At 38.9% G+C, this 27,897-nt stretch overlaps 1 protein-coding gene across 6 annotated transcripts in view; it reads right to left on the bottom strand.

Moving 5' to 3' along the window:
• NRF1 (nuclear respiratory factor 1) overlaps nucleotides 1–27,897 on the bottom strand; it is a 122,801-nt gene that overhangs the window by 75,419 nt on the left and 19,485 nt on the right. For 4 of the 6 annotated variants that reach the window (XR_011256501.1, XM_069586953.1, XM_069586950.1 and 1 more), the window contains exon 2: nucleotides 3,186–3,417. Coding sequence is in view for 5 of the 6 variants with exons in the window: in XM_069586953.1 (XP_069443054.1) it covers nucleotides 3,186–3,408 (223 nt within the window). In the remaining variant the exon portion in view is untranslated. Of the gene's footprint in view, nucleotides 1–3,185; nucleotides 3,418–11,749; nucleotides 11,827–19,232; nucleotides 19,300–27,897 lie in introns of those variants that run through there. The other 2 variants (XM_069586952.1, XM_069586951.1) reach the window with 2 other exon arrangements.

Raw genomic sequence — 27,897 nt, 5'->3', positions numbered from 1 at the left:
CTCCAAAAGGATAAAACACCAGTAACTGCACAATGATATAAATCCAAACCGCTATGAACAAAAAGAAATAACAAAAAATTGGGCAGGGAGTGGACAACTAAGAGAAGAAGATAATTACAATAAATATTCACCAAGAAAAGATTAGTGCTAAAAAAAAATTGGAAAATGGACAAAGGAAAATATGCAAAATAAGAATAGTCAACAAAGCTCTGAGATAATACTCTATCTTATTTTCCTGCACTGGCTGGAACCTCTTGCTCAAACAAGCAAATTAAACCAACACTGAGATACTATTTCATACCCATCAGACTGGCAAAAATAAAAACAATTGACAATACCAAATGTGGCGAGGATGAGAAGCAACAGGCACTTGAGTACACTGCTGGTGGGAATGCAAACAAATGAAAGTATCTGGAAAGACATTTGGGATACCCAGTAAAGCTGAAAATGTGCCTATCTTTGCCCTCCTGAGTATACCCTCAAGCAGCATTTTTCAAACTATGAGTAGTTTTTTGTTTGTTTTAATAACATGGAATAAAGTGAAAGATATCAGAACATATCAAAGAGTGTGTTACCTGCAGAAGTTAAGTATCACTTCATGAAAAATTGTTATTTCAATTATATGTGCATATTTATTCTAGATCACAATGTATTACTGTGGCACACTGTCAAAAGAAGTTTGAAAACCAAAGCCAAGAGCTCTCACAATATATACAAGAAAATATACAAAATAATTTTTATTTGTAGCAACTGTAAATAGTAAAAGATTATAGACAACCTAAGTGTTCTCCCAATATATGACACATTCAGAAAATAAATGGATACTAAATAAGTTAAAATGAAAATTATCTAGCCATATTATCAACATAAATAAATCTCAGAAAAATAATACTGAATGAAATAAACACTTTTAGACAAACAATACCAGAGTGATACCATTTATATATAATTTAAAACATCCAAGTGAAAGTGAAGGTCACTCTGTCTGACTCTCTGTGACCCCATGGACCATACAGTCCATGGAATTCTCCAGGCCATAATTCTGGAGTGGGTATCCCTTCTCCAGGGGAATCTTCCTGACCCAGGGATTGAACCCACGTCTCCCACACTGCAGGCGGATTCTTTACCAGCTGAGCCACAAGGGAAGCCAAAAACATGCAATAACAATGTTAAATACTGTTTACTGATACACACACAAAAATATGAAAGAAATTCAAGAGACAATCAAATTCAGAATAGTGGTTACTTCAGCAGAGGGAGAGAAGGAAACAGGAATAGAAAAAGAGGGTAACCAGCTACCCTTCCCTCTCCATTTAAAGTAAAGTGAAAGCGAAAGTGAAGTCGCTCAGTCGTGTCCGACTCTTTGCTCCATGAACTGAAGCCCACCAGGCTCCTCCGTCCTTGGGATTCTCCAGGCAAGAATACTGGAGTGGGTTGCCATTTCCTTCTCCAGGGGAACTTCCCGACCCAGGGATTGAACCCAGGTCTCCCACATTGCAGGCAGATGCTTTAACCTCTGAGTCACCAGGGAAGAACACCCATTTAAAGTAAAGTTCATTATATTCCTCAGAGAACTCAGTACTTCTGAAATTATTTAACTTAGTTATATGTACCCTCTTCCTATCATTGGTCTGTAAGGTCCTTTAGGAGCAAGTTCTTGACAGTCTTGTTTATAGTGTCTCTATATACTAATATAAAGTATATAATAATTTCTCAATAACTGTTGAATGATTAAATCATTTTTATCAGTTGGGCTTCAGTTTCCACATCTGCCACATAAGCGGGTTAGATTAAAGTTCAATGCAGTACTATATTATAGCAAAACTATGTCTCAAAAACACCTTCCTTCCTAGGAAAGAAGTTGACTTGGATTCATTATGTTAGGATGCCCTCTTCTGGGAAGTATAAAAATTTCAAAATATATTTCACAAATATTTTTTATGTATTTTGCCACTAAATCTTATTTTTAAATTCACTATTTCAGAAAAATACAGTGGATAACAACAGACAGCAAAAGTTTATTTTCATTGTAGCTGTCTTCTTTCACTTAAATACAGCATATACTTTTTTAAAAAAATGTAGTACTTTGGCTATTTCTAATCACTGATTTCCTGTCCATCTTTTCCTAAGTATCTTCAAAATCAGTGTTCCTTATACAGTATTAGATCCATCCAGACATGGTCTATATGGAGCTTTCCACATAGTGCTAAATGTACAGTGTAAACAGTAAAGAGAACGATACAAAATATCACCCAGCTTTAAGTCATTTAGGGGCCCAGAAAATCTCAAAACCTTAAACTGGATTAAGATCATCCAGGATTGCTAGTGCCCAGGCACTGGTAGAAGCAAACAAAAATCCTCTCTAGATGACAATAATATTATTCTAGATCCCAAATTATTCTAAAAATAAGTTTTCTAAACACACACACATCCAGCATTCATCTAAACAGAACCAGAACATAAAGAGAAAAACCAACATAAAGCAAGCTGGATATAAGAAGGAAAATTAATACTAAGTATGTGTGAAACAAAAATAATAGCACAAGTATATATAACTTCTAAACAAGAAAAAAATGAAAAAATAAAAAACAAAAACACCTTTCAATCACTCCAAAAAAAACTGAAAGGAAAGTAAACAGGACAAGAAAAACAATGAGAAAGCATATAGTAAACATGATAAATTTAAACCCAAATATATCAGTGATTACATTTAATGTAAATGGACTAAATGAGTTAAAAGTAGGGCTTCCTTGGTGACTAAGATGGTAAAGAATCTGCCTCCAATGCAAGAGACCTGGGTTGGATCCCTGGATGGGGAAGATCCCCTGGAGAAGGAAATGAAAACCCACTCCAGTATTCTCGCCTGGGAAATCCCACTGACAGAGTAGCCTGGTGGGCTACAGTCCAAGGGGTCACAAAGAGTTGAATATGACTGAGCTGTTGAGTTAAAAGTAAAGAGTACGGGAATGGATGAAAAAGCAAAACCAAAGTTCATGTCACTAACAGTATATGAGTCTAGAACCTAAATCTCAGTGTAATACAGGTACAAGTTGAAAATGCAAGGCTTTAAAAAAATCATGAAGATACGATATGAGGATATCTGAATGCCTGTATCCTTGGCTCTTTCAGATAAGCACAGTACCAGAGTTAAGCCAAAAATGAAGAGATTCCAATCCAAACATTACCTGCAGCAGCCAGATGGGCTGTTACCTCATCAGCCGCTGTGGAGTTAAGTATGTCTGAATCGTCATACGAGGTGTCCTCAGGAGAAGAAGGTGAGTCTTCATCGGCACTCAACATGCTGTGCTCGGTGTAGGTGGCCACATGGACCTGCTGAACTTGCTGGGCCACTGCATGCGCTTCTATGGTAGCCATGTGTTCAGTTTGGGTCACTCCGTGTTCCTCCATGAAGATCCACTATTGGAAGGAAAGGTAAAGAACAGGATTTAGTATGTAATACAGGTTAATACTTAAACTAAGAAGTACTTTCCTCAAGGGAAGAGGAACTTCGACAAGCCTTTCATTTTACTATATACCTCACCACACCAAGTCACAGGAAATGGGCAGCATCATTACCGTATGACATAAAAACGGTAGAACATTTTCCTTGCATGAAACTATTCTGATGGAAATTCACTGTGCTAATTTTATATTTAAAGTCACAAAACAATAAATACCTTTGGTATTATCCATAATGATAAAAAAGATATTTAAAAGGTCCTGGTGACTTGCATTTGACACCATGCACATAAAAATGGTAAGTAAAATACTTAACAGTTCCTTTGTATTTTAAACACATATAGGAGCTAAACATTTTTTTCCCAAACTGTGATTATTCAAAATGGTTTTTCTGCTTATAACACTGTGTTTCTTATATACCCTGAAATGACACAGTAATAGGACTAAGGTATGCTCTCCTACAGACAGCACTTACACTCTGTTCTCTTCCCCCTGCCCTAACATACAGAGAGGTACACTATCCTTAAACAATCTTTTGAAGCATACATACATATGTATGATTTAAAATAAAAATAGGTTGACAATACATATACTATTCTATGACAAGATATCTGGACATTTTGACATGTCAAAATAGACATAGACCTTTCTATATAGCTGAAGAATACTTCACTGTATTGATGTGCCATAATTATGCAATCAATCACCTACTGATATATAGGAAAGTGAAAGCATTAATCACCCAGTTGTATCTGGCTCTTTGCGACCCATGGACTAACCCACCAGGCTCCTCTGTCCATGGGATTCTCCAGGCAAGAACACTGGAGTGGGTTGCCATTCCCTTCTCCAGGGGATTTTCCTGACCCAGGAATCGAATCCAGGTCTCCCAGGGAGATTCTTTACCGTCTGAGCCACCTGGGAAGCCACGATATATAGGAAGGCAGCTTCCATATTTTTGCTGCTATAAACATCAGTGAAGTAAACATCCTTTTATATCAAACTATGCATATTAGTTTCTCAAAAAACTTTCAGAAGAATTACCATATGATCCAGCAGTTCCACACTTCTGGGTACTATATATGCTGGGAGAACTGAAAGGACGGTCTGAAAGGGCTTTTTGTACACTGATGTTCACAGCAGCATTATTCACAATGGCCAAAAGGTGGAAGCAACTAACTATCCACCAATAGATGAATGGGTAACAAAATGTGGACAAACCTCCAATTAAAAATAAATTTACAAAACTAATTAAAAAATAAAATGAATTTGAACCTTAAAAAAAGTGGACACACAAACAATGGAATGTTAGTCTTAAAAAGGAAGAAATGCAAACTATGAATAGAGGGGATCTTTCTCAACTTGATAAAAAAAAATAATCTACAGCTAACATCATACTTAATGGTGAGAAACTAGATAGAATTTTGAAGATTTGAGATACCCCCAGATTCGTACATATCTAAAAATGCAATTTAATGCACCACTTAAGTCATGCAATTAAACACAATATATGAAAGGAAGATACCATTAAAATACTATTTTTCCATCCATTTCACTGTTCTAGTCTGAGACAAACTGCCTAGGGCATTTTAGAATTCTTGGTACTCCAAAATTGTTTTTAAATGATTTGGGATTAGATGGCATCTAAATCCTTTTCAAAAGGATTTGTACGCTATGCACTTGGCATAATGGATTTCGGTTCTTTTCTCCAGAACAGCAGTTTACAGAATAAATCAATAGGGATGTCTGTTTCACAGGCTTGTCACTCCTACCCAGAGCCTCATCTCTTTCTAGGTCTTTCCCCACACCATCCTTCAGCCTCATTAACCTGTCTGCTGACACTCTGTAAAAAGCAAAGGCAAGACCATTTCAGACTTCTTTGAACCAGAGTGGGATACTTGTAAAGGATGCTTTAAATGGTTTCATAATTTAGTAAGCAAAACAGGTTGTCTAAAGCCAGATATGACTGGCATACACATACTGCAGCCAACTGTCATACCCTATCCCGCTTAAGTCATTTTTAGTGAGGCATTCTAGCTTTCATCCTCAAAAAGTCAGATTCTCTGGAGAGCAGAAATGATAGGAACTTCTAATAGATAAAAACATTAGATAATATGAAATTTTAAAAATAGCCCAGGCTATTACCAGACATTCAGAATTCCTGGACAAGTTACTTAACCTCTAAGCCTCAATTTCAACCTTTTTTTTTTTTTAAATGATAAAGAAAAAAATAGTAGTACCTTTCCTCAAAAGGAAGGGGGTTAAAGGAAACTTTCCAGATATGGTGAAGAACACATAAAAGCTCAACACTAATTATGACGATGCCAGAATTCCTATGTCTTCATGATTCGATCCTTCTTGACACATTACCTGACTAGTCTCTCAAGGACTGGGCCTCAATTACCTCATCTTTAAGCTATACATCCATCTCTGAGGCTATGGCTTTCTTGCTGCTGCTGCTGCTTTGTTGCTTCAGTCATTTCTGACTTTGTGCGACCCTATGGACAGCAGCCTGCCTGGCTCCTCTGTCCATGGGATTCTCTAGGCAAGAGTACTACAGTGGGTTGCCACACCCTCCTCCACTGGATCTTCCCAACCCAGGGATGAACCCGAGTCTCATGCACTGCATGCAGATTCCTTACCACTGAGCCACCAGGGAAGCCCCATGGCTTTCTTAACTGCATGCACAAGATTTTGAGTCAAGCATCTAAAAAGACTTTATTATATTAACTTCAGCGACTCAAATACTAGACTCCAAAACATTAACATAAGGAAATTATAGGGAACCAACACCTCTAACATAATTTCATGAGAATGCACCAAACAGAGAATGGACCCGACAGTGAGGCCTCTGAATAGATATGAAAAGCAAAATGAAAGGACAGACAACATGTAAGTGTGATTCTAAACATCATATCCAAATAAAAAGGCATGTCTATCACCTGGAACCAGTGATGTTCAGCAGATCAGTTACACTCCATTTTCAAAAAAACCATTCCCCCCCAAAATAACACAACTTGGTAGCAATTTTATTAAAGCCTGTTTCTTAGCCTAGATCATCACCTGCGGTGCAACATATACTTCATCTGAAGGCTCTTCTTTAACATATAATCTATAAGGGAATGGGGAACTTCCCTGTGCAGAACACATGGGTTCAATCCCTGGGTCAGGAAGATCTCCTGGAGAAGAAATGGCAACCCACTCCAGTTTCTTGCCTGGGAAATCCCATGGACAGAGGGGCCTGGGAGGCTACAGTCCAGGGGGTTGTAACCAGTCAGACAGACTTACTGACCGAGCACACGTGCATAAGGGATTGGAGAAGGGTAAGTTCAGACAGAGGAGTTCCTATTTTTGCCATTGTGGAACAGTAGGCATGGGACTAAAGATAATGGAAGAGAACTCAGAAAAACAGATTTTTCTGTTCAGAAGCATCCTGTTAGTTGTAGTCAACAGTATGTAAGGAGCTACTGGAATTTGGATGAAATGTCCAAGGGCAGTTAAATTTAGTCTAATCCACACATAATGAGATTAAGTGTAGAGTATTTAAAAAAAAAAAAAACTCCAAAGTTGGAAGAGCAGGCTGAGAAATCCAACCAAGGTATAACTAAAAGAGAAAGCCTTAGTCTCATCAATAGAATTATCACATCAAAGGAAAAGCTACAAGAACAGCCTGGGGGGAATTCTCAGAGCAAGACATGTCCACAGACAAAACCAGGGACAGAAAAGCAGAGAGGTTCAATTTAATTCATAGACATGTCCAGAATCTAAATTTCATGACTAGGATAGACATTTTACTCAACAAAACAGCCTTTCCCAAAAAAGTCTAAAGCCAAAGACAATAATTTGATTCTTGAGGGACACAGGGTAATGGATCAAAATTTTACCACAGCAGGAAAAACTTTAAAACAACTGCAACAAGAGAGTCAAAGTGAAAATAGAAACAAGGTAACATGTGGTTTAATTCTGAGTAATAAATGGAGCTTAAGAAAAAAGGAATCCATTTGACCTTCCTAGGGATATTCTCTTTCAAACAGCCCAGGGGTGGTATAGGACTTGCAGAGGAAGAAGAAAACATACACACACACACACACAGTCCTCACATCACTGAGGTCTACAAAACAAAAGAGCAAGCCGCAGTCATGATGCAGCTCCTTGCTTTCCATTCTCAGACTCCAACCATACTTAGAACATCCAGCAGATTAAATGTAGCACAAAGTAGAATGTAAAAGTTATGAACGCTGGCAATGTAAAGGCAAGGTCAGGCTGAGAGAGGTAAGGAGGTAGGAGAGAGTAGAGAGGTTGGGGAATGGCTGGGAGAGGAACATCCTATCTTTACACAGTGAGGAAATCAGACCAAGAGCAGAGATCTCAGTATCACAATGCTACTCAGAAACAGAGCGGAACGGAAAGAAGTACAGCGAGGTAAAATGCCCCAAGCTTGATAAATCAAGAAAAAGTAGTAAAGGTATATTTTCTAAAGTTATGGAGGTAATACTGTTTGATAATACTATAAACAAAATAGTTAAAACTATAAACAGAAACAGTTAAAGTAACTTGTCTCTGAACAGTGGGACTAGGTGCAGGTAAAGAGTGTGGCAAAAGGCCATTGATTTTTTATTATAAATCCTTCTATTTGAACTTTTCTCATAGGAATGTATAACTTTGAAAAATGAACCTTAAAACCAAATAACCACAATATAGCCTTCCAAACTGATCATTTTGAAACTTTAAAAATTCAACATGCTAGAGCAAACCATCACTAGAAAAATCAAGTCCCTTTCTCATGCTCAGTTCAAGAGAACAGCACAGTTCAAGTTTAGAAATTGTCTTACCTTGAGTAAGGCTAACTGCCTAATTTATGACTGGAATCACATAATATTTTTCATTCCAATGTGGATAAAATTTGTAAATATTCATTAGTAACAACCAGAGTCCACATACTGCTTTTATACATATGTGAAAAAACAAGCTTTAACATACAACTTCATAATGACTTCAGGGTGAGTGGAGGGTTTTGTGAAACCAATATTATAAGTTCATGGAAGGCAGGGCCTGGGTACTAAAGTCTCTATGAATAGCAGCCATCATAATAAATGCTTCTGGGTAATTAGTTGCACATTATAATTAGTAAAGCTAGACCCAGGCAATTACAGTTTTCATTAACTCTCCTATAGTACTCTGCTAGCCACTCATCTCTTCTCTCAACTTCCAAGCCCTCTATTCTATTCCTGTACTGAAATGCTCTTGAGCCAACTTTATTTATCAGCTTCATATTAGATTCTACCAAGGAGAGACAACAGGTTAAGATGGGAAGAAGTGGAGAGAAGGGACTGCCTTGCAGTTTTCATTCCTAATCGAGTTGCTCTAATGACCAAGGATAGCCTCATCTCCCAACTCCAGCTGTGCCCCTCTCTGCCTGTTGGTTGAGCACCAGCTGCGTGACATCCCACTCGGAAGTGAGATTACCAGCTGTGTGGGGGCCCCTCTGAACTCTTAGGTTCTTCTATTCTGTTCCCCCTGCCCAAGGGGAGCAGGGGTAGCTGCTTCCCGTGTTACCTGGATTAACTCAGTGTCTGCTTTTGCTCTTCTAGTCTTCCAACACCCGTGTAACCAATTCCAGAATTAAATTCACTGAAATACCTCACATGGTTTACAGGTCCTGACTGATACAAAGGGAAGAAAATATGTAACTTTGTGAAAATTACTCAAAAGTGTCAATAAGTAGCAAAATTTTATATTGATTTAAGTCAATACAATAAAATGTATTGACATTTTTATACTATCAATGAAGTGATTTGAAGGACATTTTTGTAAGGACACCACTATGGTTTGTTTCCATATGCCGATGGACGTTGAATACAAAATCTTGAGTTTGCTTAATCACTAAAAAGAGGCTAAGTTAAGAGTATAAAATGCCTCAGGAAGAGAAAAAGGGGACATAGAAGTGAGAAGGGGGTACAGACAGGATGAGAAGGAGGAGTTATACAAACACACAAACTTTTATCTGTTTATGAGTCTATCTTACCTGCTCTTTTAATAAAGTACTTAATAAGTCTAACATTCCAGTAAACCTCAAAATCAACATCACAATACTAAATGCCTTTTTATGGCATATATAAAAATAATAGTGACAATCACAAAAAGATCTGTTATATTATTCAGTATATACATTGGGTCCAGAGTCTGGGCAAACAAAAGGAAATGTAGCAGTGGCAGCTGTGACCGTCATCTACCACTCTAACTTCCTGGGCAGGCTGACTACACAGGCAGATCTATGTGTATTTGCTGAAAATCAATAGGAGGGACTAACTATAATTTCCAGTGTGGCTTGCAGAGATTGAGAGTTTTGTTTTCTTGTTATACAACTAGGCCCAAGGAATTTAGTACAAGAGCATGCCAAGGGTATGCAAAGTGTCCTCTCCATTCTACCCCATTCCTGCTTGAAAGCTCATCCTCACTTCCACAGCAGGGTGGTTAAGATTACAAACTCTGGAGCCAGAGAACTGAGTTCAAGTCCTTGCTCTGCCACTCTCTACCACCTTAGACAAGTTCCACTTGACTTCCACACCGTAGTTTTAGTCTTTAAGTTGGGGAGATTAATAGAAACTACTTCATAGAATTATTGTAAGGACCAAACGAGTTTTTTGGACCAACTTTTATAAAAGGGCTTAAAATGGAACATGGTATATAATAAGTGCTAGTTAAGTGTAGGAGAAGGCGATGGCGCCCACTCCAGTGCTCTTGCCTGGAGGATCCCATGAACAGAGGAGCCTGGCGGGCGGCAGTCCATGGGGTCATTAAGAGTTGGACACGACTGAGCGACTTCACTTTCACTTTTCACTTTCATGCATTGGAGAAGGAAATGGCAACCCACTCCAGTGTTCTTGCCTGGAAATTCCCAGTGATGGCGGAGCCTGGTGGGCTGCCGTCTATGGGGTCACACAGAGTCGGACATGACTGAAGCGACTTAGCAGTTAAGTGTAACCTATTATTACTAGTATTACTATTCCACATAAAGACAGATAAAGCATAGAAATCTCAAAGGGAAAGTTGGAGGATTTATTTTTACATTGGGAGAAAATTGGGAGTTTGTGATCTAAACAAAGCTGAAACACTAGAGGGTGCCACAACCAAGGAAAAACCTAAGGAGAGCACAGGGAATTTCAAGCTGTGCTTGAAATTAAAATTCGACTTGAATAAACATCCTTCTGTATTAAATAGGTGAATCTACTCCACCAAATGCTTCAAAATACATCAATTCTTCTATAGGTTCTTAGAAGAGTTGATGTATTGTCCAACAGGAATTTCTGCAATGATGGAAATGTTCTCAATTTACACTGTCCAAAATAATAACAGTCACTTAGCTAACCACATGTGCCTACTGACCACATGAAACGTGAAAATTAGTTTTAAATATTGTTAATATAAATAGCTACAACTGGCTGTTACTGCCACAATGAACAGTATAATTCTTCTACATTCTATTTTTAAGTTTTGAAATGACTTGCTTCTAATCATTGTTAAAGAATTTTCTAATAAAATAGGTTCATACAATAGTTCAAGCAAATCCATCCCTTGTGATAATTCAACGCTGCGAAGATAGGAAAAGCGACTGTCTGTGTCGCTCCCTCACCCTAAAGGTGTTCACAATCAAAAGCAAAGCTTTCTTTTACTCACTATAGAAATTTTGCCTACCCAATTCCCTGACTGTATTTCTTGGACCCTTGGTTAAAAGAGCTTAAAAAAATAAGTACAAATTGATAAAATTAACTTAGAAGGCTTTTTGCCTTTAAAAGAGCCTTTTCCAGGACTTCCCTAGAGGTCTGGTGTTTAAGACTCTGTGCTTCCAATGCAGGGAACACACGTTCAAACCCTGGTCAGGGAACTAAGATCCCACAGGCTGCTCCCCAAAAGATATTTTTTTAATAAATGAAAACTTTTTCCTTAAAAAAGAAAAAATCATATTCTAGCGATAATCATCACTAAAGGCTATGGGAGCACTGAGAAGAGAGGACTACAAGGACACTGAGTAGGTATCGTTAAGGCGGGACAGAGTCTTCAGCCAGGAGTCTGTCAGGTGCCAGAATGAAAGGGGGCTGGCTGCAGGCTGAGGCAACGGCTTGTGAAGGCACATGGCAAAGCAAGAGGACGGGAGTGAATACCCAGACAGCAGACTCAGGAGTCTGGGGACCAAAGGCACACAGCTTTCAGCTGCCTTCACACCAGATTCTTTCTTTACACTGTAATTTAACCTGCTGAAAACAAAATGATTCTAAGGATAATGCTGACCCACCTGTCAAAGAGGAAAGTCGTCTCCACATTACAGCTTACAACCCTGTGTCTGTCACAGTGCCCTGAGTGAGAAGGTACCTAATGAATGTTGATGACAATGATAAAAAGGATTAGAAAATGCATTCTCAAATATTCAGATGCTTATTAACAGCTACAAATATCAATTAAAAGGAAGTGAGTTGCTGAAGTTACCGCTGGGTCAGAAACATGGTGGATAGGAAGCTTAGTATACTCAGGCATTTTCAAATGGGTAAGAATGCAGCTGGCTCTTTTTGCAGAAAAATCATGTGTCCACAGCTGCTCCCCAAATTGCCAAAAAATCAAATAAGTTGCTGTCACATGACAGCAGGATTAGAGGCTGACTCAATTTCCATTAAAGAGAAATAACATGAATTGCCCCAAGTCCCACCCCTCAGTCTCACAAGCACAAAGGACACTTTTATTCAGATCCTGCTTACTGTGAAATATAGCACTGTTGCGTGGCTGCTTCTGTAGTGGGCCTCGAGTCTGCTGGACTTGCCATTACACAGCCAACATTCAGTTAGAGCCATTTCTTAGATTTTTCAATGCATGATTTTTCTTTTGAGATAACTAGGACTTGCTTCTGGATAAAACTGTGAATGTATAAGTGTCAATACTATAGATCCAGAAACCTCTGGAATCAACCATTCTCTCATCCACTTCACAAATATTCACTGAACCTTACCGGGTACTCCTAGATTATTTTAATACACTATTTTAAGAAAAACTGGCAACTCTAATTTTTTAATCTTTAGCTTAAAAAGTTATCATAAAAGTGACACATGTTCTTTTTGGGTAACTGAAAAAACACAAGTCAGAAAAAAAAGAAAGAAAGAAATCAACACCACCTGAGATGCCACATTACCAAATTAACAATTTGGCATGCATGCTTCTGGGCTTCCCTGGTGGTTTAGGGGTGAAGAATCCACTCGCCAGTGCAGGATGTATAGGTTCAGTCCCTGGATTGGGAAGATCCCCTAGAGAAGGAAATGGCTACCCACGCCAGTATTCTTGTCTGAGAAATCCCACAGACAGAGGAGCCAGCCGGGCTACAGTCCATGAGTCCCAATTGTCAGATATCACCAAACGACTGAACAATTCATGCTTCTAGCATCTTCCCCTGAATTTCTTACATGGTTGCTCTTTTTTTTTTTTTTTCTAGACAAAAGTGAGGCTATAGTGTATATATTGTTTTAGAAATATTTTAAAATTTACTATAGAACAGAATTTTTTATGTTATTAACATTTAAAATCATTTTTTTTAATGTTTAAAGAGCATTCTCTATGAAAATGCATAGCAGGGATTTTACTAACTCCCTGAAGTTGTTTAGGTTGTTTCCAATTTTTCACTATTGTAAATTCAATTGTGATGACAAGTCTGATATTCAATAAATATCCATTGAATAAATGTGTAGATGAATGGTTTACTAAGTTAAGTCTTTAAGTACATACCCAATTACTTCCTTAGCTCTTAAGAGACATAAAACTTTTTGAGTATTCATACAGTTATGATTCTGGACATGGCTATTAAAGAAGGCCAAGAAATGTAATGTGGTAAAGAGTAACCTAAACATAAAGATAAGCGCATAATACTTGGGGATGGCAGACAAACTAAAAATACTAACCACAACGATGTACAGTCAAGCATGGCTCCCAGAGCCTGGAACACTGGAAAGAGGGTTAGTGCATGGGGCACTTATAACGCAATTCTACAAAACGGGGCGTTGGTGGACTGAAAGCTGATGGATCAAAAAATAAGTCTATCAATTTGAAACTATAAAGATAATTAATAAAATACTTTCAAAAATATAAATATCAAAAAATGGGGGATGGAGAAAGGAGGAAATAGAAAAAGTAACTTAAATTCTTATTTTTCATACTAAAAAAGTCCACAGATATGGTCTAAAGTTGGTAATTCAAGAAACAGAAGTTTACACATATTATTAAGCCTCATGGAAGTAATTCTAAGAGAAGCTAAAAACAAATGGTGAAATCATTTTTAAAGGTTGTCTCTGGACCATAGGGCTATGGGGTGGGAAGGAGAGAAAAGGCAGGAGACTCATGTTTTTTGTTTCCAATCATAAATTTTCCTCTGCTATTTAATTTATTAGGAAGTACAAAGAATACCCTAATATAATTGGCTGAAAACCTGTAATTATTCACTTTGGATCCCCTAACTATATATGTCTTCTTATCTTGATAACCAGTCAGACCTAGATGCTCACAAAGAGTTATTTTTAGCCAGATGCCTAAGACCTTGGAGGCCAACTAGTCTGATATTCTCATTTTACAGACTAAGATGCAGAAAGGCTGAGACCCAAAGTCACAGCTCTACTTCGCAGCAAAATCAAAATTTGAACCCACATCTCCGGCCTTCTAATCAAGTGTTCCTCAAACCTCCCTACTTTGTCCCAGAGCACAGTCTCTGACCATAACATGCTTGGGCATGTTAACTCTATCCCACACTATTCTGTGTATATCTTCAATCCAAGATTTGGATCTTACCGATTGGTCAGAAAACTAACCAATCTGATCACATGGACCACAGCCTTGTCTAACTCAATGAAACTATGAGCCATGCCGTGTAGGGCCACTCAAGACAGACAGGTCATGGTGAAGAGTTCTGACAAAACGTGGTCTACTGGAGAAGGGAATGGCAAACCACTTCGTATTCTTGCCTGGAGAACCCCATGAACAGTATGAAAAGGCAAAAAGATAAGACACTGAAAGACGAACTCCTCAGGTCAGTAAGTGCCCAATATGCTACTGGAGATCAGTGGAGAAATAACTCCAGAAAGAATGAAGAGATGGAGCCAAAGCAAAAACAACACCCAGTGGATGTGACTGGTGATGGAAGACCAATCCTGTAAAGAGTAGTACTACATAGGAACCTTGAATGTTAGGTCCATGAATCAAGGCAAATTTGAAGTAGTCAAACAAGAGATGGCAAGAGTGAACATCGACCTTTTAGGAATCAGTGAACTAAGATGGACTGGAATGGGTGAATTTAATTCAGATGACCATTATATCTACAACTGTGGGCAAGAATCCCTTAGAAGAAATGGAGTAGCCATCATGGTCGACAAAAGAGTCCAAAATGCAGTACTTGGATGCAATCTCAGAAACGACAGAATGCTCTCCGTTCATTTCTAAGGCAAACCATTCAGTATCACAGTAATCCAAGTCTACGCCCCAACCAGTAATGCTGAAGTTGAACAGTTGAAGAAGCTGAAGTTGAACAGTTCTATGAAGACCTATAAGACTTTCTAGAACTAACACCCAAAAAAGATGTCCTTTTCATTATAGGGAACTGGAATGCAAAAGTAGGAAGTCAAGAAATACCTGGAGTAACAGGCAAATTTGGCCTTGGAGTACAGAAGGAAGCAGAGCAAAGACTAATAGAATTCTGCCAAGAAAATGCACTGGTCATAGCAAACACCTTCTTCCAACAACAGAGAAGACTCCACACATGGACATTAGCAGATGGTCAATACTGATATCAGATTTATATTCTTTGTAGCCAAAGATGGAGAAGTTCTATACAGTCAGTAAAAACAAGACTGGGAGCTGACTATGGCTCAGATCGTGAACTCCTTATTGCCAAATTCAGACTGAAATTGAAGAAAGTAGGGAAAACCACTAGACCATTCAGGTATGACCTAAATCAAATCCCTTATGATTATATAGTGGAAATGAGAAATAGATTCAAGGGTTTAGATCTGACAGAGTACCTGAAGAACTAAGGATGGAGGTTTGTGACATTGTACAGGAGTCAAGAGATCAAGACCATCCCCAAGAAAAAGAAATGCAAAAAGGCAAAATGGTTGCCTGAGGAGCCCTTATAAATAGCTGTGAAAAGAAGAAAGCGAAAAGCAAAGGAGAAAAGGAAAGATATTCCCATTTGAATGCAGAGTTCCAAAGAATAGCAAGGAGAGATAAGAAAGCCTTCCTCAGTGATCAATGCAAAAACATAGAGGAAAACGAGACTAGAGATCTCGTCAAGAAATTTAGAGATACCATGGGAACATTTCATGCAAAGATGGGCTTAATAAAGGACAGAAATGGTATGGCCCTAACAGAAGCAGAAGATACTAAGAGGTGGCAAGAATACACAGAAGAACTGCACAAAGAACATCTTCATGACCCAGATAATCACGATGGTGTGATCACTCACCCAGAGCCAGACATCCTGGAATGACAAGTCAAGTGGGCCTTAGGAAGCATCACTATGAACAAAGCTGGTAGAGGTGATGGAATTCCAGTTGAGCTATTTCAAATCCTAAAAGATGATGCTGTGAAAGTGTTGCACTCAAGATGCCAGCAAATTTGGAAAACTCAGCAGTGGCCACAGGACTGGAAAAGGTCAGTTTTCATTCCAATCCCAAAGAAACGCAATGCCAAACAATGCTCAAACTACTGCACAACTGCACGCATCTCACACGCTAGTAAAGTAATGCTCAAAATTCTCCAAGCCAGGCTTCAACAGTACGCAAACCGTGAACTTCCAGATGTTCAAGCTGGACTTAGAAAAGGCTGAGGAATCAGAGATCAAATTGCCAATATCTGTTGGATCATGGAAAAAGGAAGAGTGTTCCAGAAAAACATCTACTTCTTCTTTATTGACTATGCCAAAGCCATTGACTGTGGATTACAACAAACTGTGGAAAATTCCTAAAGAGATGGGAATACCAGACCACCTGACCCGCCTCCTAAGAACTCTGTATGCAGGTCATGAAACAACAGTTAGAACCGGACATAGAACAACAGACTGGTTCCAAATTGGGAAAGGAGTACATCAAGGCTGGATATTGTCACCCTGCTTATTTAACTTATATGCAGAGTACATCATGAGAAACGCTGGGCTGGATGAAGTATAAGCTAGAATCAAGATTGCCAGGAGAAATATCAATAACCTCAGATATTAAGATGACAGACACCATCCTTATGGCAGAAAGTGAAGAACTAAAGAGGCTCTTGATGAAAAGTCAAAGAGAAGAGTAAAAAAGTTGGCTTAAAACTCAACATTCAGAAAACTAAAATCATGGCATCTGGTCCTATGACTTCATGGCAAACAGATGGGGAAACAATGGAAACAGTGACAGACTTTATTTTGGGGGGTTTCAAACTGCAGCGGGTGACTGCAGCCATGAAATTAAAAGACACTTGCCCCTGGAAGAAAAGTTATGACCAACCTAGACAGCATATTAAAAAGCAGAGACATTACTTTGCCAACAAAGATCCATCTAGTCAAAACTATGGTTTTGACTATAAAGAAAGCTGAGCACCAAAGAATTGATGCTTTTGAATCGTGGTATTGGAGAAGACTCTTGAGAGTCCCCTGAACTGCAAGGAGATCCAACCAGTTCATCCTAAAGGAAATCAGTCCTGAATATTCACTGGACGGACTGATGCTGAAGCTGAAACTCCAATACTTTGGCCACCTGATGAGAACTGACTCACCAGAAAAGACCCTGATGCAGAGAAAGATTGAAGGTGCGAGGAGAAGGGGATGACAGAGGATGAGATGGCTGGATGGCATCACCAACTCAATGGACACGAGTTTGAGTAAACTCTGGAAGTTGGTCACGGACAGGGGAGGCCTGGCATGCTGCAGTCAATGGGGTTGCAAAAGTTGGACAGGACTGAGCAACTGAACTGAACTGAACTGACAGGCCAGTGAATTTGCATTATAAAATATGCACATCGAATTGATTTTTCAAACTGCATCTGCAGTCACTAATCCCAGTCCCTCTAACAGGTCTTCCAGTCCCCTCACCCTTCAACGCCCACCATCTCTGCCTTAGTGTGCATGCTCAGCTGCTTCAGTCATGTCCCACACTTTGCAGCCCTATGGACTGTAGCAAGCCAGACTGCTCTGTCCACGAAATTCTCCAGGCAAGAATACTAGAGTGGGCTGCTGTGCCCCACTTCCGGATCTGGGATCTTCTCAACCCAGGGATCCAACCCACATCTCTACGTCTCCTGCACTGGCAGGCAGGTTCTTTACCACTAGCGAAAGAATAGTTTCTACAAACTGGAAGACCTGACAGCATTCTTCCCTGCCACAGGAATGAATGCAACTCATAAGCTGCCAAAGCAATGTCTTTCAAAGCCACTGTCTTCCGTCAACACCAGGGTGGTCAGTTGGTTTCATGTTTTTCTTCATTTGTAGTAAATGACTTATTTAGCTAACTACCCACTCCTACCTCCAAAAGGTAGAAAGAGAACAAAATTGTTGCTGTTTTGTTTTAAAAAAGAGGACAAGGGACCTACTTCTTGGGGTAAAAAATGAAGAACTGAGCTCACATTTTAATGCTTGTAATCATTATACCATTTTATAAAAAATATTTTAAATTTAATTTTAAATGGTATGAAAGTCCCTACTATTTATATAAATTATTTGCATAATTATTTATATAAATTTAGAAATTTTTTTTAAAAACATGTAAAAATGGGAACCAGATTAGTCACTAGAAATTAAGTATTTGCAGAAGAGTCAAAATCTAAAAACCAAAACCCCAATACTAAATGCATTTTACATAAATTGTATATAATTTATGGATACTGTATTATCTCATTAGTTTAAAATAAATAACACTTAAAGCATGCTTTCTCACACATGGAGTTACACATAATGAGATCAATGGGGCAACAGCAGTACTGATTAATACTGAAAAGCAGGCTAAGCAGTGAGCCTAACACTCATCACTTCCTGGTTTACTTCCTGCATTTTACTTCCTCTGATCCACTGTGAAACTGAAGGCTAAGGGACACATACATACAGTCTGATGGTGGCAGCATCAATTGAAATTTAAAAAGTCAAACAATGTATATGAAAACACCTTGTAACTGCAATATGCTACAGAAACATAAGGTATTATTTTGCTTTATTTTACTGTGGAGTAAGAAAATGAAGCAGAATCGGAAATGACTGTTGCCATCTGTCCCTACAACCATCCACCCAGCACTGGAGTACCAGGATCATAAGGGTAGGATCATAAGCAGTTCCAGGTCTATTCAGAGAGAAACCATATAAACCAAAGCAGCCCCTCATACCTGTTTTGTTTGGTTTGCACTGTTTTTTGTTTGGTTTTTCAGTGTGAACAAATTGCCAACATTTTAAAACAGAGAGAATAAAAATTCCAAATTTCTGACTTTTCCTAAAAAATCAGGACAATCTGGGTAAGCCAGTAAGCAGTACTGTGTTAAAGCTTGGGCTGGAGAGTCAGTTCTGTCATTTGCTAGAGCAGTTACACTTAACCTCTCCATGTACAGCAGTCACTCTATTTATAAACTGGTAATAATGTATTAATACCTTCCTCATAGTGTTAATGTCAGGATTAAATGAAATGAAATAATTAAGGACTTGGTAGAGTGCCCCCACCTCCATTAAATGCTAATTTTTATTATCATTTCAAACTGGCAACAACTGACTAAGTGGAGAGAGAAGAACATGCTCTTACCAACAAGATCTCTTCAAGATGTCCACTCCTGGACTGCCTTGACCATTTACAATGCCCACTCGTTCCAGCACTGGAGATTGCAAATTCTAATAGCAACAAAGACTCAACAACGCAATGTATAAAAAGGAGAGGGTAGATAATCCAATCAATCAACAAATATTTAAGAAGACATATAGACGGCTAAAAAGCACATGAAAATGTGTTCAACATCCCTAAGCATCAGAGAAGTGCAAATCAAAACTATAATGAGGTATCACTTCACACCGATCAGAATGGTAATCATTGAAAAAAAACCTACAAATAATAAATGCCAGAGAGTGTATGGGAAAAAGGGAACTCTCCTATACTGTTGGTCGAAATGTAGAATGGAGACCGGTACAGAGGTTCCTCAAAAAATTAAAAATAATCCCACTCCTGGGCATACATCTAGAGGAAACCATAATTTAAAAGATAAATGCACCCCAATGTTCACTGCAGCACTATTTACAATACCCGGGACATGGAAGCAACCTAAATGCCCATCGACAGACAAATGGACAAAGAAGATGTGGTGCATCTATGCAACGGAATATTACTCAGCCATAAAAAAGAATAAAACAATGCCACATGCAGCAGCATGGATGGACCTAGAGAATTTCATACTGAGAGAAGCAAGTCAGACAGCGAAAGACAAACATCATACTCTATTGCTGATATGTGGAAACCAAAAAGGAGATGCTGGAGAAGACTCTTCAGAGTCCCTTGGACAGCAAGGAGACCAAAGCAGTAAATCCTAAAGGAAATCAACCCTGAATATTCATTGCAAGGACTGATGCTGAAGCTGAAGCTCCATATTGTGGCCACCTGATGCAAAGAGCCAATTCATTGAAACAGACCCTGATGCTGGGAAAGACTGAGGGCAGGAGGAGAAGGGGGCGACAGAGGAGGAGATGGTTGGGTGGCATAACTGACTCAATGGACATGAATTTGAGCAAATCCCAGGAGACAGTGGAGGGCAGGGAAGCCTGGCGTGCTGCAGTCCATGCAGTCTGGGCTCACCGAAATCATTCCTTTCGTATGTATCTCAGCTATCTGGGCCAGTATCCTGTCGCAAAGAGTTGGACACAACTTAAGAGACTGAACAACAAAAAGGGGTACAAATGAACTCATCTGCAAACCAGAAACAGTTGCAGATGTAGGCAACAGACTTATGATCACCAAGGGGCAAGGGGGGAGAATAAACCGGGAGGCTGGGGTTGGCACACACATACTTCCATACATAGAATGATAAACAAGGATCTACTGCACAGCACAGGGGACTCCACTCAATCGTGAGCCTGGCGACTTAGAAAACAGTCACAATCTTAAAGTTGAGAGGGATGCTTTATTCAGTGGAAATTTTTAGGACTTCAAGCCCAGGAGACAGCATCTCAAATAACCCTGAGAGAACTGCTCCAAGGAGGTGGGGGCAGGTGGGGGGCGCAGAGAGTCAGGTTACACAGAACTTTGAAACAAAGAACAGGCAGTCTGAACATCAAAAAGTATTTTTGTGAAGTAAAGAAAACCGGGTATTTGGCACTTTTCCCTTTTCTATGTATGGGAAGAGGCAAGAGTCTGGGCTCACTGAAATCATTCCTTTCGTATGCATCTCAGCTATCTGGGCCAATATCCCGTGTTTTTCCTCAGTGCTCACTGTAGGGAGTGGCTGCAGCCTCATGGCTGCCAGATCACAGGTATTATTTTGCTTCCTGGTTCCCCTTAGGGCTCAGAAATTCACATTTGGAGGGTCGAAATTGCTGATGACTGTGACATCCTTGTTTACTGATATGGCAGGAATACTCCATTTCTCAACCTATATGGGAAAAGACAAAGAGTGGATATATGTGTGTATATATATAACTGGTTTACTTCGCTGTACATCTGAAACTAACACAACATTGTAAATCAACTATACTCCAACAAAAAAAAAATAAAAAAAAATTTTTTTTAATTTACAGGGAACCAGGTTCTAGGAAAGAGACACAGTGATAAGCAAGAAGGCAGAGTCTCATCTCAAAGAACTTACATTCCAGAGGAAGGAGCCATGACAATAAAGACATAAAGGAAAAAATAAGAATTTCTGCTATGCAGAGGATAAAGTAAGGCAATACGATAAGAAAATGGCTGCGGAGGGGGGTGGTCTCTGATGAGGCACATTTGATTTGTGACCTGAATGGGTAAGGAGGCAGTCAGAGGAAGAGTCTGGTGAAAAGGGAAACAGCAGAGGGAGATAAGATTGGAAAAAATCAAGTAAGGCCTTTATAGGCCTTGGAAAGGAGTTTGGATTTTATTCCGATCAGGAAAGATGTTACAGAAGTAGCTATTTGAGAAGTGTCATTGGGAGCAGGAAGGCGGCTGCGTGGAAGTATTCAGAGCAGAGGAAACAATGTAACATATGGAGCAGGACCAAGCGAACTTATACCAGAGGTTCAGCTGGGGGGAAGCCAGATGCTGGGGGCCTTATGTACTGTACAAATAATAAAATAATTTATTTTATTATTTGTAAAATTATTATTTGTAAAATAATTTGTACTTCATCTTATAGCTCAGTGGTACTCAATATTACCGAAGATCCATTTATAACAACCAAAGGAAGGAAGGGAGGGATGGTCTGGGAAGGAAGCAGGGAGTGGGGTGGGGGGAACAAATTTTCTATGAAAAGAGTATACTATAAATCACTTGAAAGTGGAGGTCGCTCAGTCATGTCCAACTCTTTGCGACCCCATGGACTATCAGTTCATGGAATTCTCCAGGCTAGAATACTGGAGTGGGTAGCCTTTCCCTTCTCCAGAGGATCTTCCCAACCCAGGGATCAAACCCAGATCTACTGCATTGCAGGCGGCTTCTTTACCAGCTGAGCCACAGGGAAACCCATAAATCACGTAGTTTATTTGAAAACACAAGTGTAAGCAATACTTTTGAGAGAGACAGTATTTGTCGGTTCAGTCTAGGAATAACCACAAGGCATGAAGGCCCACTGCAGTAACTCCTGGTCACCCTTGGGTTCTAGACTGCAGGATGAAGCATTACTAAAGGTGGCAAGGAGCAAACAGTCCTCCAGGCGTGTGAAGAATCACCTGGAGAGGCAGAGGCTAGAGGCAGTCCAACTGGTCAGGTAACTAATTCAATGGCCAATCAGGCAGGGTTAGTGGGGCCCTGAATTAAGAAAATGGAGATGGAGAGCATGTGTGAAATACTTAGGGGGTGAAAATGGAAAGGATTTAGTGAACAACTTGATGAGAACAGTGAAGAAAAGCTAAATCCAGGATGACGCCAGTGTTCTGGCCTGGGTTCAAGAGTGGCTTATTAACCAAGGTAGAAGAGTAAAAGAGCAGATTTGCAGGGGAGGACAGCGCATGACAATATTTACAGGAACTGTCCAAAGAGATACCCAGATCTGGAGCTGTGATGCACGGATGCCTCTGATGCAGGTGTCATTTGAGACTTATCAAAAATGAGATGGTAATGAAAGCACAGAGCATGAATAAAACTGGCCAGGAATAATTAATGTAAAGTAGGTGATAAAAGAAGCAAAGGAGACTATTCAAAGGAACATATTGAGGAAGGAAAAAAACAACAAGTGAAGACAAGTAAGAAGCTGGAAGGAAAAAAATCAGAATCAGGAGATAGCAAGTGTCATGGAGGGCAAGTGAGAGAAGTCAATAACATCAAATGCAGTGGAAGAAAAACTGAGATGACTTGCCAAGAAATTAAAATCATTCAATCAACATATGCATAAAAATCACCTACCGCGTGTCAAGCATTGATGCAGACACAGAGGAAAGAGCAATGAATTTTTTAAAAAGTACTCCCCTTCTTGGGTTTTACATCCTACCAGAAGGAGATAAACTAAACAAATATATACACAATATTTTAGGGAGTAGAGAGGTGGGGACGAGAGAGGCTGCAGGCCAAGAAATGCCTTTCTGACCATATCTGAGCGCAGATCTGTAGGGAGTGAAGGAGACAACATGAAACACATGGGGGAAGAGTATACAAGGCAGCAAGAATAGCAAATGCAAAGATGGTGAGACAGGAGCATGTTTGGTGTGATCAAGGAACAGCAAACTGGCCCATAAACCTGAAGCACCCTAAGCCAGGGGAGAAGAAGCAGTGAGATTAGCCAGGCTCAAACCTGTGGGACCTTGAAGGCTACATAAGATCTTTGGATTTTACTCTGAATGAGATGGAAAATCTTTGGAAGGTTTTAAGCAAGGGTGAAGATGTAAACTGATTTTCTGGGCTGGTATTTGAGAGTAGACTGAAGGGAGTAAAGGGTGGAACCAGGAAGACCAATTATAAGGATTCTGCAAGATGAGCATGGCTTGGACCAGGATAGCAGCATCAGAGGTGATAAGTAGTTAGATTCTGCATGTTTTGAGGATACAGCTGTCAGGATTTCCTGACAATTGGGATGCAGGGTACAGTAAAAGAGAGTAGTCTAAAACTGATTCCAAGGTTTTTGGTTTGAGCAGCCAGAAGAACTTAATAGCTATTTACTGGGATGGGAATGAATGTCAGAGGAACAACTGAGATGTCCATTATATACCCACAGGAAACTGTGGAGTGGCATGTTGTGAACTGGAGGCTATTTTTAAACTGCTTTTAGGTGCTTTTAAATGTTCTTAAACATTTATTTTTGCTCCTTTTTGGAAGAATATAATTAAGACCTGCACTTGCATTCTTAAAAATACTGAGATAAACATTTATTATTTGGGTTCATTCATTTCTGGACAAATCGGCTATAAAAGTGCCATTATTACCCTTTCTAAGGTAACAACATAACACTAGGTCACAATTACTTATCGTATCAGATTTCTGTCAAATATTTTTCTTTATGGATGTCAAAACAGTCCATGAAAACAGGATAAGTAACAATGCTGGAGAGATTCAAGGATATACTCTACAAATTACTATGTGACTAGTCTTTCTTTTTTTTTCTTTTCTTTCTTTCCCTGATAGCTGTAGTGTAGGCAAAAAGAAGCCAGAACTTGGAATCAGTAATGCCTGGTTTTGATTTCTAGTTGCATAACCTTGGAATAAAATCATAAAATCTCTATGAGCTTCTGTTTGATCATCTGCAAAACTGACAAGGATGATGCCTACCTCACAGGGTAGTAACGGTAATAACAGCTAACACTTATTGACCCTTAACTACATGCTAGGTGCTTTTCTAAGGACTTTTACATATACAATGACATTATAATGTATTATGTAATCCTCATGGCTCTAGGATCACTGTCATGATGCAGTGAGGCACAATGAGGTTAAATAATTGTTCTAAAGCAAATAGTAAATGATAGAAACAAAATTCAAGGTCTGTCGGTGTGCCTAACAGTGCTTTACGATTACTAAAACATGTTCATATCTTGTTTTTAAAGGTAGGTACAACACAGTATTGGGCTTTGCCAGTGGCTCAGCGATAAAGAATCCACCTGCAATGCAGGAGAGGCAGGAGACGCTGGTTTGATCTTGGGTCAGGAAGATTCCCCTGCAGAAGGGAATGGCAACCCACTCCAGTGTTCCTGCCTGGAAAATTCCACGGACAGAGGAGCATGGCTGCCAGGCTACAGTCCATGGGGTCACAAAGTCAGACACGACTAAGCACACACACAACACAGCATTAGACTGAACAATGTGAAACTGCTTTTTAAAGATCCGAAACTTCAGCAATTTCATATGGTTCAACCAAAATTATTATGCTATAGCCACTTTAAAAAATGAAATGTGAAAATATTTTTTAACTGTAAAACATTAGGGAAGGTATCATTTTTAAGCAACAATAGATAGATCCTCACTAAGAATTAACACAATTGTGAAAATGAAAGTGGTAAGAAAGGGAACAGACAGTAAATATGACCACTAGTGGTTGAGTCAAATTGCAATCAATGATTATAGCCAGTCAAAAGTCCGTTATATATCCAGCCCAGGTTTCCACTGCAGCCTTGGTATGTTTGAGGATTAACTGTCTGAAAGATATGGGGACAATCTTAAGCTGACATAATTTTCCCCTTGGAATATTTATCTTTTCATTCAACCCATTAGAAAGTAAACTCATGGGGGCAAACATTTTTCTGTTTTATTCAGTGTTAACCCCAGCATCTAGAACTGTTCAAGGCTCCCAATAATCACTCAAATTTGTTTACTGAATGAATGAGAAATCAGAACCTCCTAAATTGGACAATAACATATGATATACATTTTAAGACAAAGATGAAGAATACTCAAGAGATTTTGTATAAATAACAATAAACAAACCTTTTTAAATAGCAAAATAATGGTCCCTACCAGAAACACTTCAGTGTCAGACATCTAAATCTGAATAGTACCTATTCAAAAATAAAAATCTCCATATTTACATAATCCATTAAAACAAATTATATATTGAATTCCTTCCAAAATTAAAACTAGAATAGCATATAATCAAAGTTTTAAAATCTTAGAATCCTAGATAAGGAAATAAAGTTAGAGAAAAGTAAAAAAGCACATATGTTTCAAGAATAAAATTTGCAAAGTGGTTGAATATAAAATTAAAATGACTCCACTTCAAACTGGGAATAACATTTCCATTTTAGAATTTGTTTAACCTGTACAAGATATGCCTAAAGTTAAAAGACGAGGGAGAAATGCTATCCTAAGTCTCTAAAGAAATATAAGCTACTTAAAAAACATTTACACTATATTTCCTGCTCAAAAAAAATCACCAGAATTTTTCCATGACTACAGAAATGTTGCATCTGTTTAGAAGAAGTTACTTGAAAAATGACAGAACGCTGTACAAAAAAAGTAATAACCATCCTATAAGAATAAAAAAATAAATATTTTTCCCTACCAATTTCTCAACGTGATCTTTGATAAAATTCCAAGAAACAAAAGGGGGAAAGGGACCATCAAATGTAATTTACCATATACATTTAGTAGCAGCCGCTTAGTCCTGGCCACAATAGACACCCCGCAGCTGCCTGTCAAACCACCAAAAGCTGCTTGTCACCCACCTTCCTAGGCGCTTAGAACTAAGCTCACTTGGGTCAAAACAAGTCAACTAACTGCTTTTCTCATCAGTAGTAATATACTGGAATAAAAGTATAATTCTGTCTGCCAAGATTTTGTTCTTAAGAACAGTCTTGTAACTATTAAAGGGGACACCAAATTAAAGCTATTGCCTAAAACAAAAGGGTTATCTGTATCTATAGCTTCACTGGGATAATACTTCTGAGGTTGTGATGTATAATCTAACCCGAGGAAAGAGAAGCAACTGGAAAAAAATAAATATCACAACCCCAAAAAAGAGTTAATAAAGAGTAAACTGCTGAAACAAATGAGTATACCAGTAATAAGATATAAATAAAAGTAGGTTCACACTTTAGAACAGAGTCCACCTGTTGTGTGTGCAATAAGGAATATTCCTCTGACTGTTTAGTTACAGATCACTGGTCAGAGAAATACTACAGAAGTATTAAAGGATGAAGTAGACTGATAGGCACTGACACAGAAAAATGTCCACAATATACTGCTGTTAACTGGGAAAACAAATAAACAAAACAAACGGACAACAAAAACAAAAAGCCAGGGTAAAAAATCTGCTAGAATGAATGTAGTCTCATTAGAAAAACAAAAGTTACAGATATGATTATGGAAAAACAAAAAAATCTAGAAAGGTACATTGAAGCTGTCAAGAATGCTTTTCTGCTGTCCACAATGAAATCATGAAGACTTTTTACAGACTTTTTCCTCCTTTTATGTAGTTACTTTTACAATAGGGGGATGATGAGTGGGGGGTTAATCCCAGATCTGGGACAGAAAAGACAAACAGCATGATAAGCCCCTCGACCCTTCAGTGAATGAAAAATCTGAGGGTGACCTCTAAGCTCATGGAATCAGAGAGACTCATATATAGACCATCAAAACTACCCAATGTCCTCTGAGAACTTTCTTTAAACAGAATCCAAAGTAGAACTTCAAAATGTAAGACAAAAGTAGAACACTTCCTATTGAGAAGGAGCTGGGGAATGCTGACAGCATAGGTATTCATCCCCCTCACCTCCTGCAGTACCCTCTGAAGCTCCTTAGGACTCCACAGAGGACAAGTGAAAGCTCCCTGATTATTCAAATCTCCCATCATGCAGTTGGGAAACTATCACCCAAGAATCAGCCTCCTGTTAATAAGGCCTTAGAGATTGGCCCCAGGGTCATGTTATATACTAGGCACGATAGCCACAGTCCTTGGGACTTGCAAGCTTTTCAAACGCACACAGAAAAGTTTAGAGAAAAATGAAAACACAGAAGAATTGGCTTCAAAATACCAAAAGAATGAATAATCAATATTAATAAATGTCAAAGAAAAATAGCTATAAAGCTTCTTAATGTTCAACATGATTCAGGCACACTATGGTTTCCTAGGGGCTCTGCAAATGTATGTCTTTCTATTGTTTGAGGTGCATGTTTAGCTATACAGATTCATCAAAGAAACACAAGATGGCATCTGCCACTGAGAAAGACAAGTGGGGGAAAAAAGGCAACAATTGTTTTGGAAACTGAAAAGAAACAGAAAAGATACGTTAATCAAATAGGTGGATAACTAGAGACGCAAGAAATAGGAAAGTCTGCACTTGAAGGGTAAAATCAAATTCCAAAAAACTCAAACAGC

Source organism: Ovis canadensis, chromosome 4 (genome assembly GCF_042477335.2).
Source record: "Ovis canadensis isolate MfBH-ARS-UI-01 breed Bighorn chromosome 4, ARS-UI_OviCan_v2, whole genome shotgun sequence".
Lineage (NCBI taxonomy): Eukaryota > Metazoa > Chordata > Mammalia > Artiodactyla > Bovidae > Ovis > Ovis canadensis.
The sequence above is the reverse complement of the archived record's forward strand: the minus strand, read 5'-3'. Positions and strand labels throughout refer to the sequence as shown.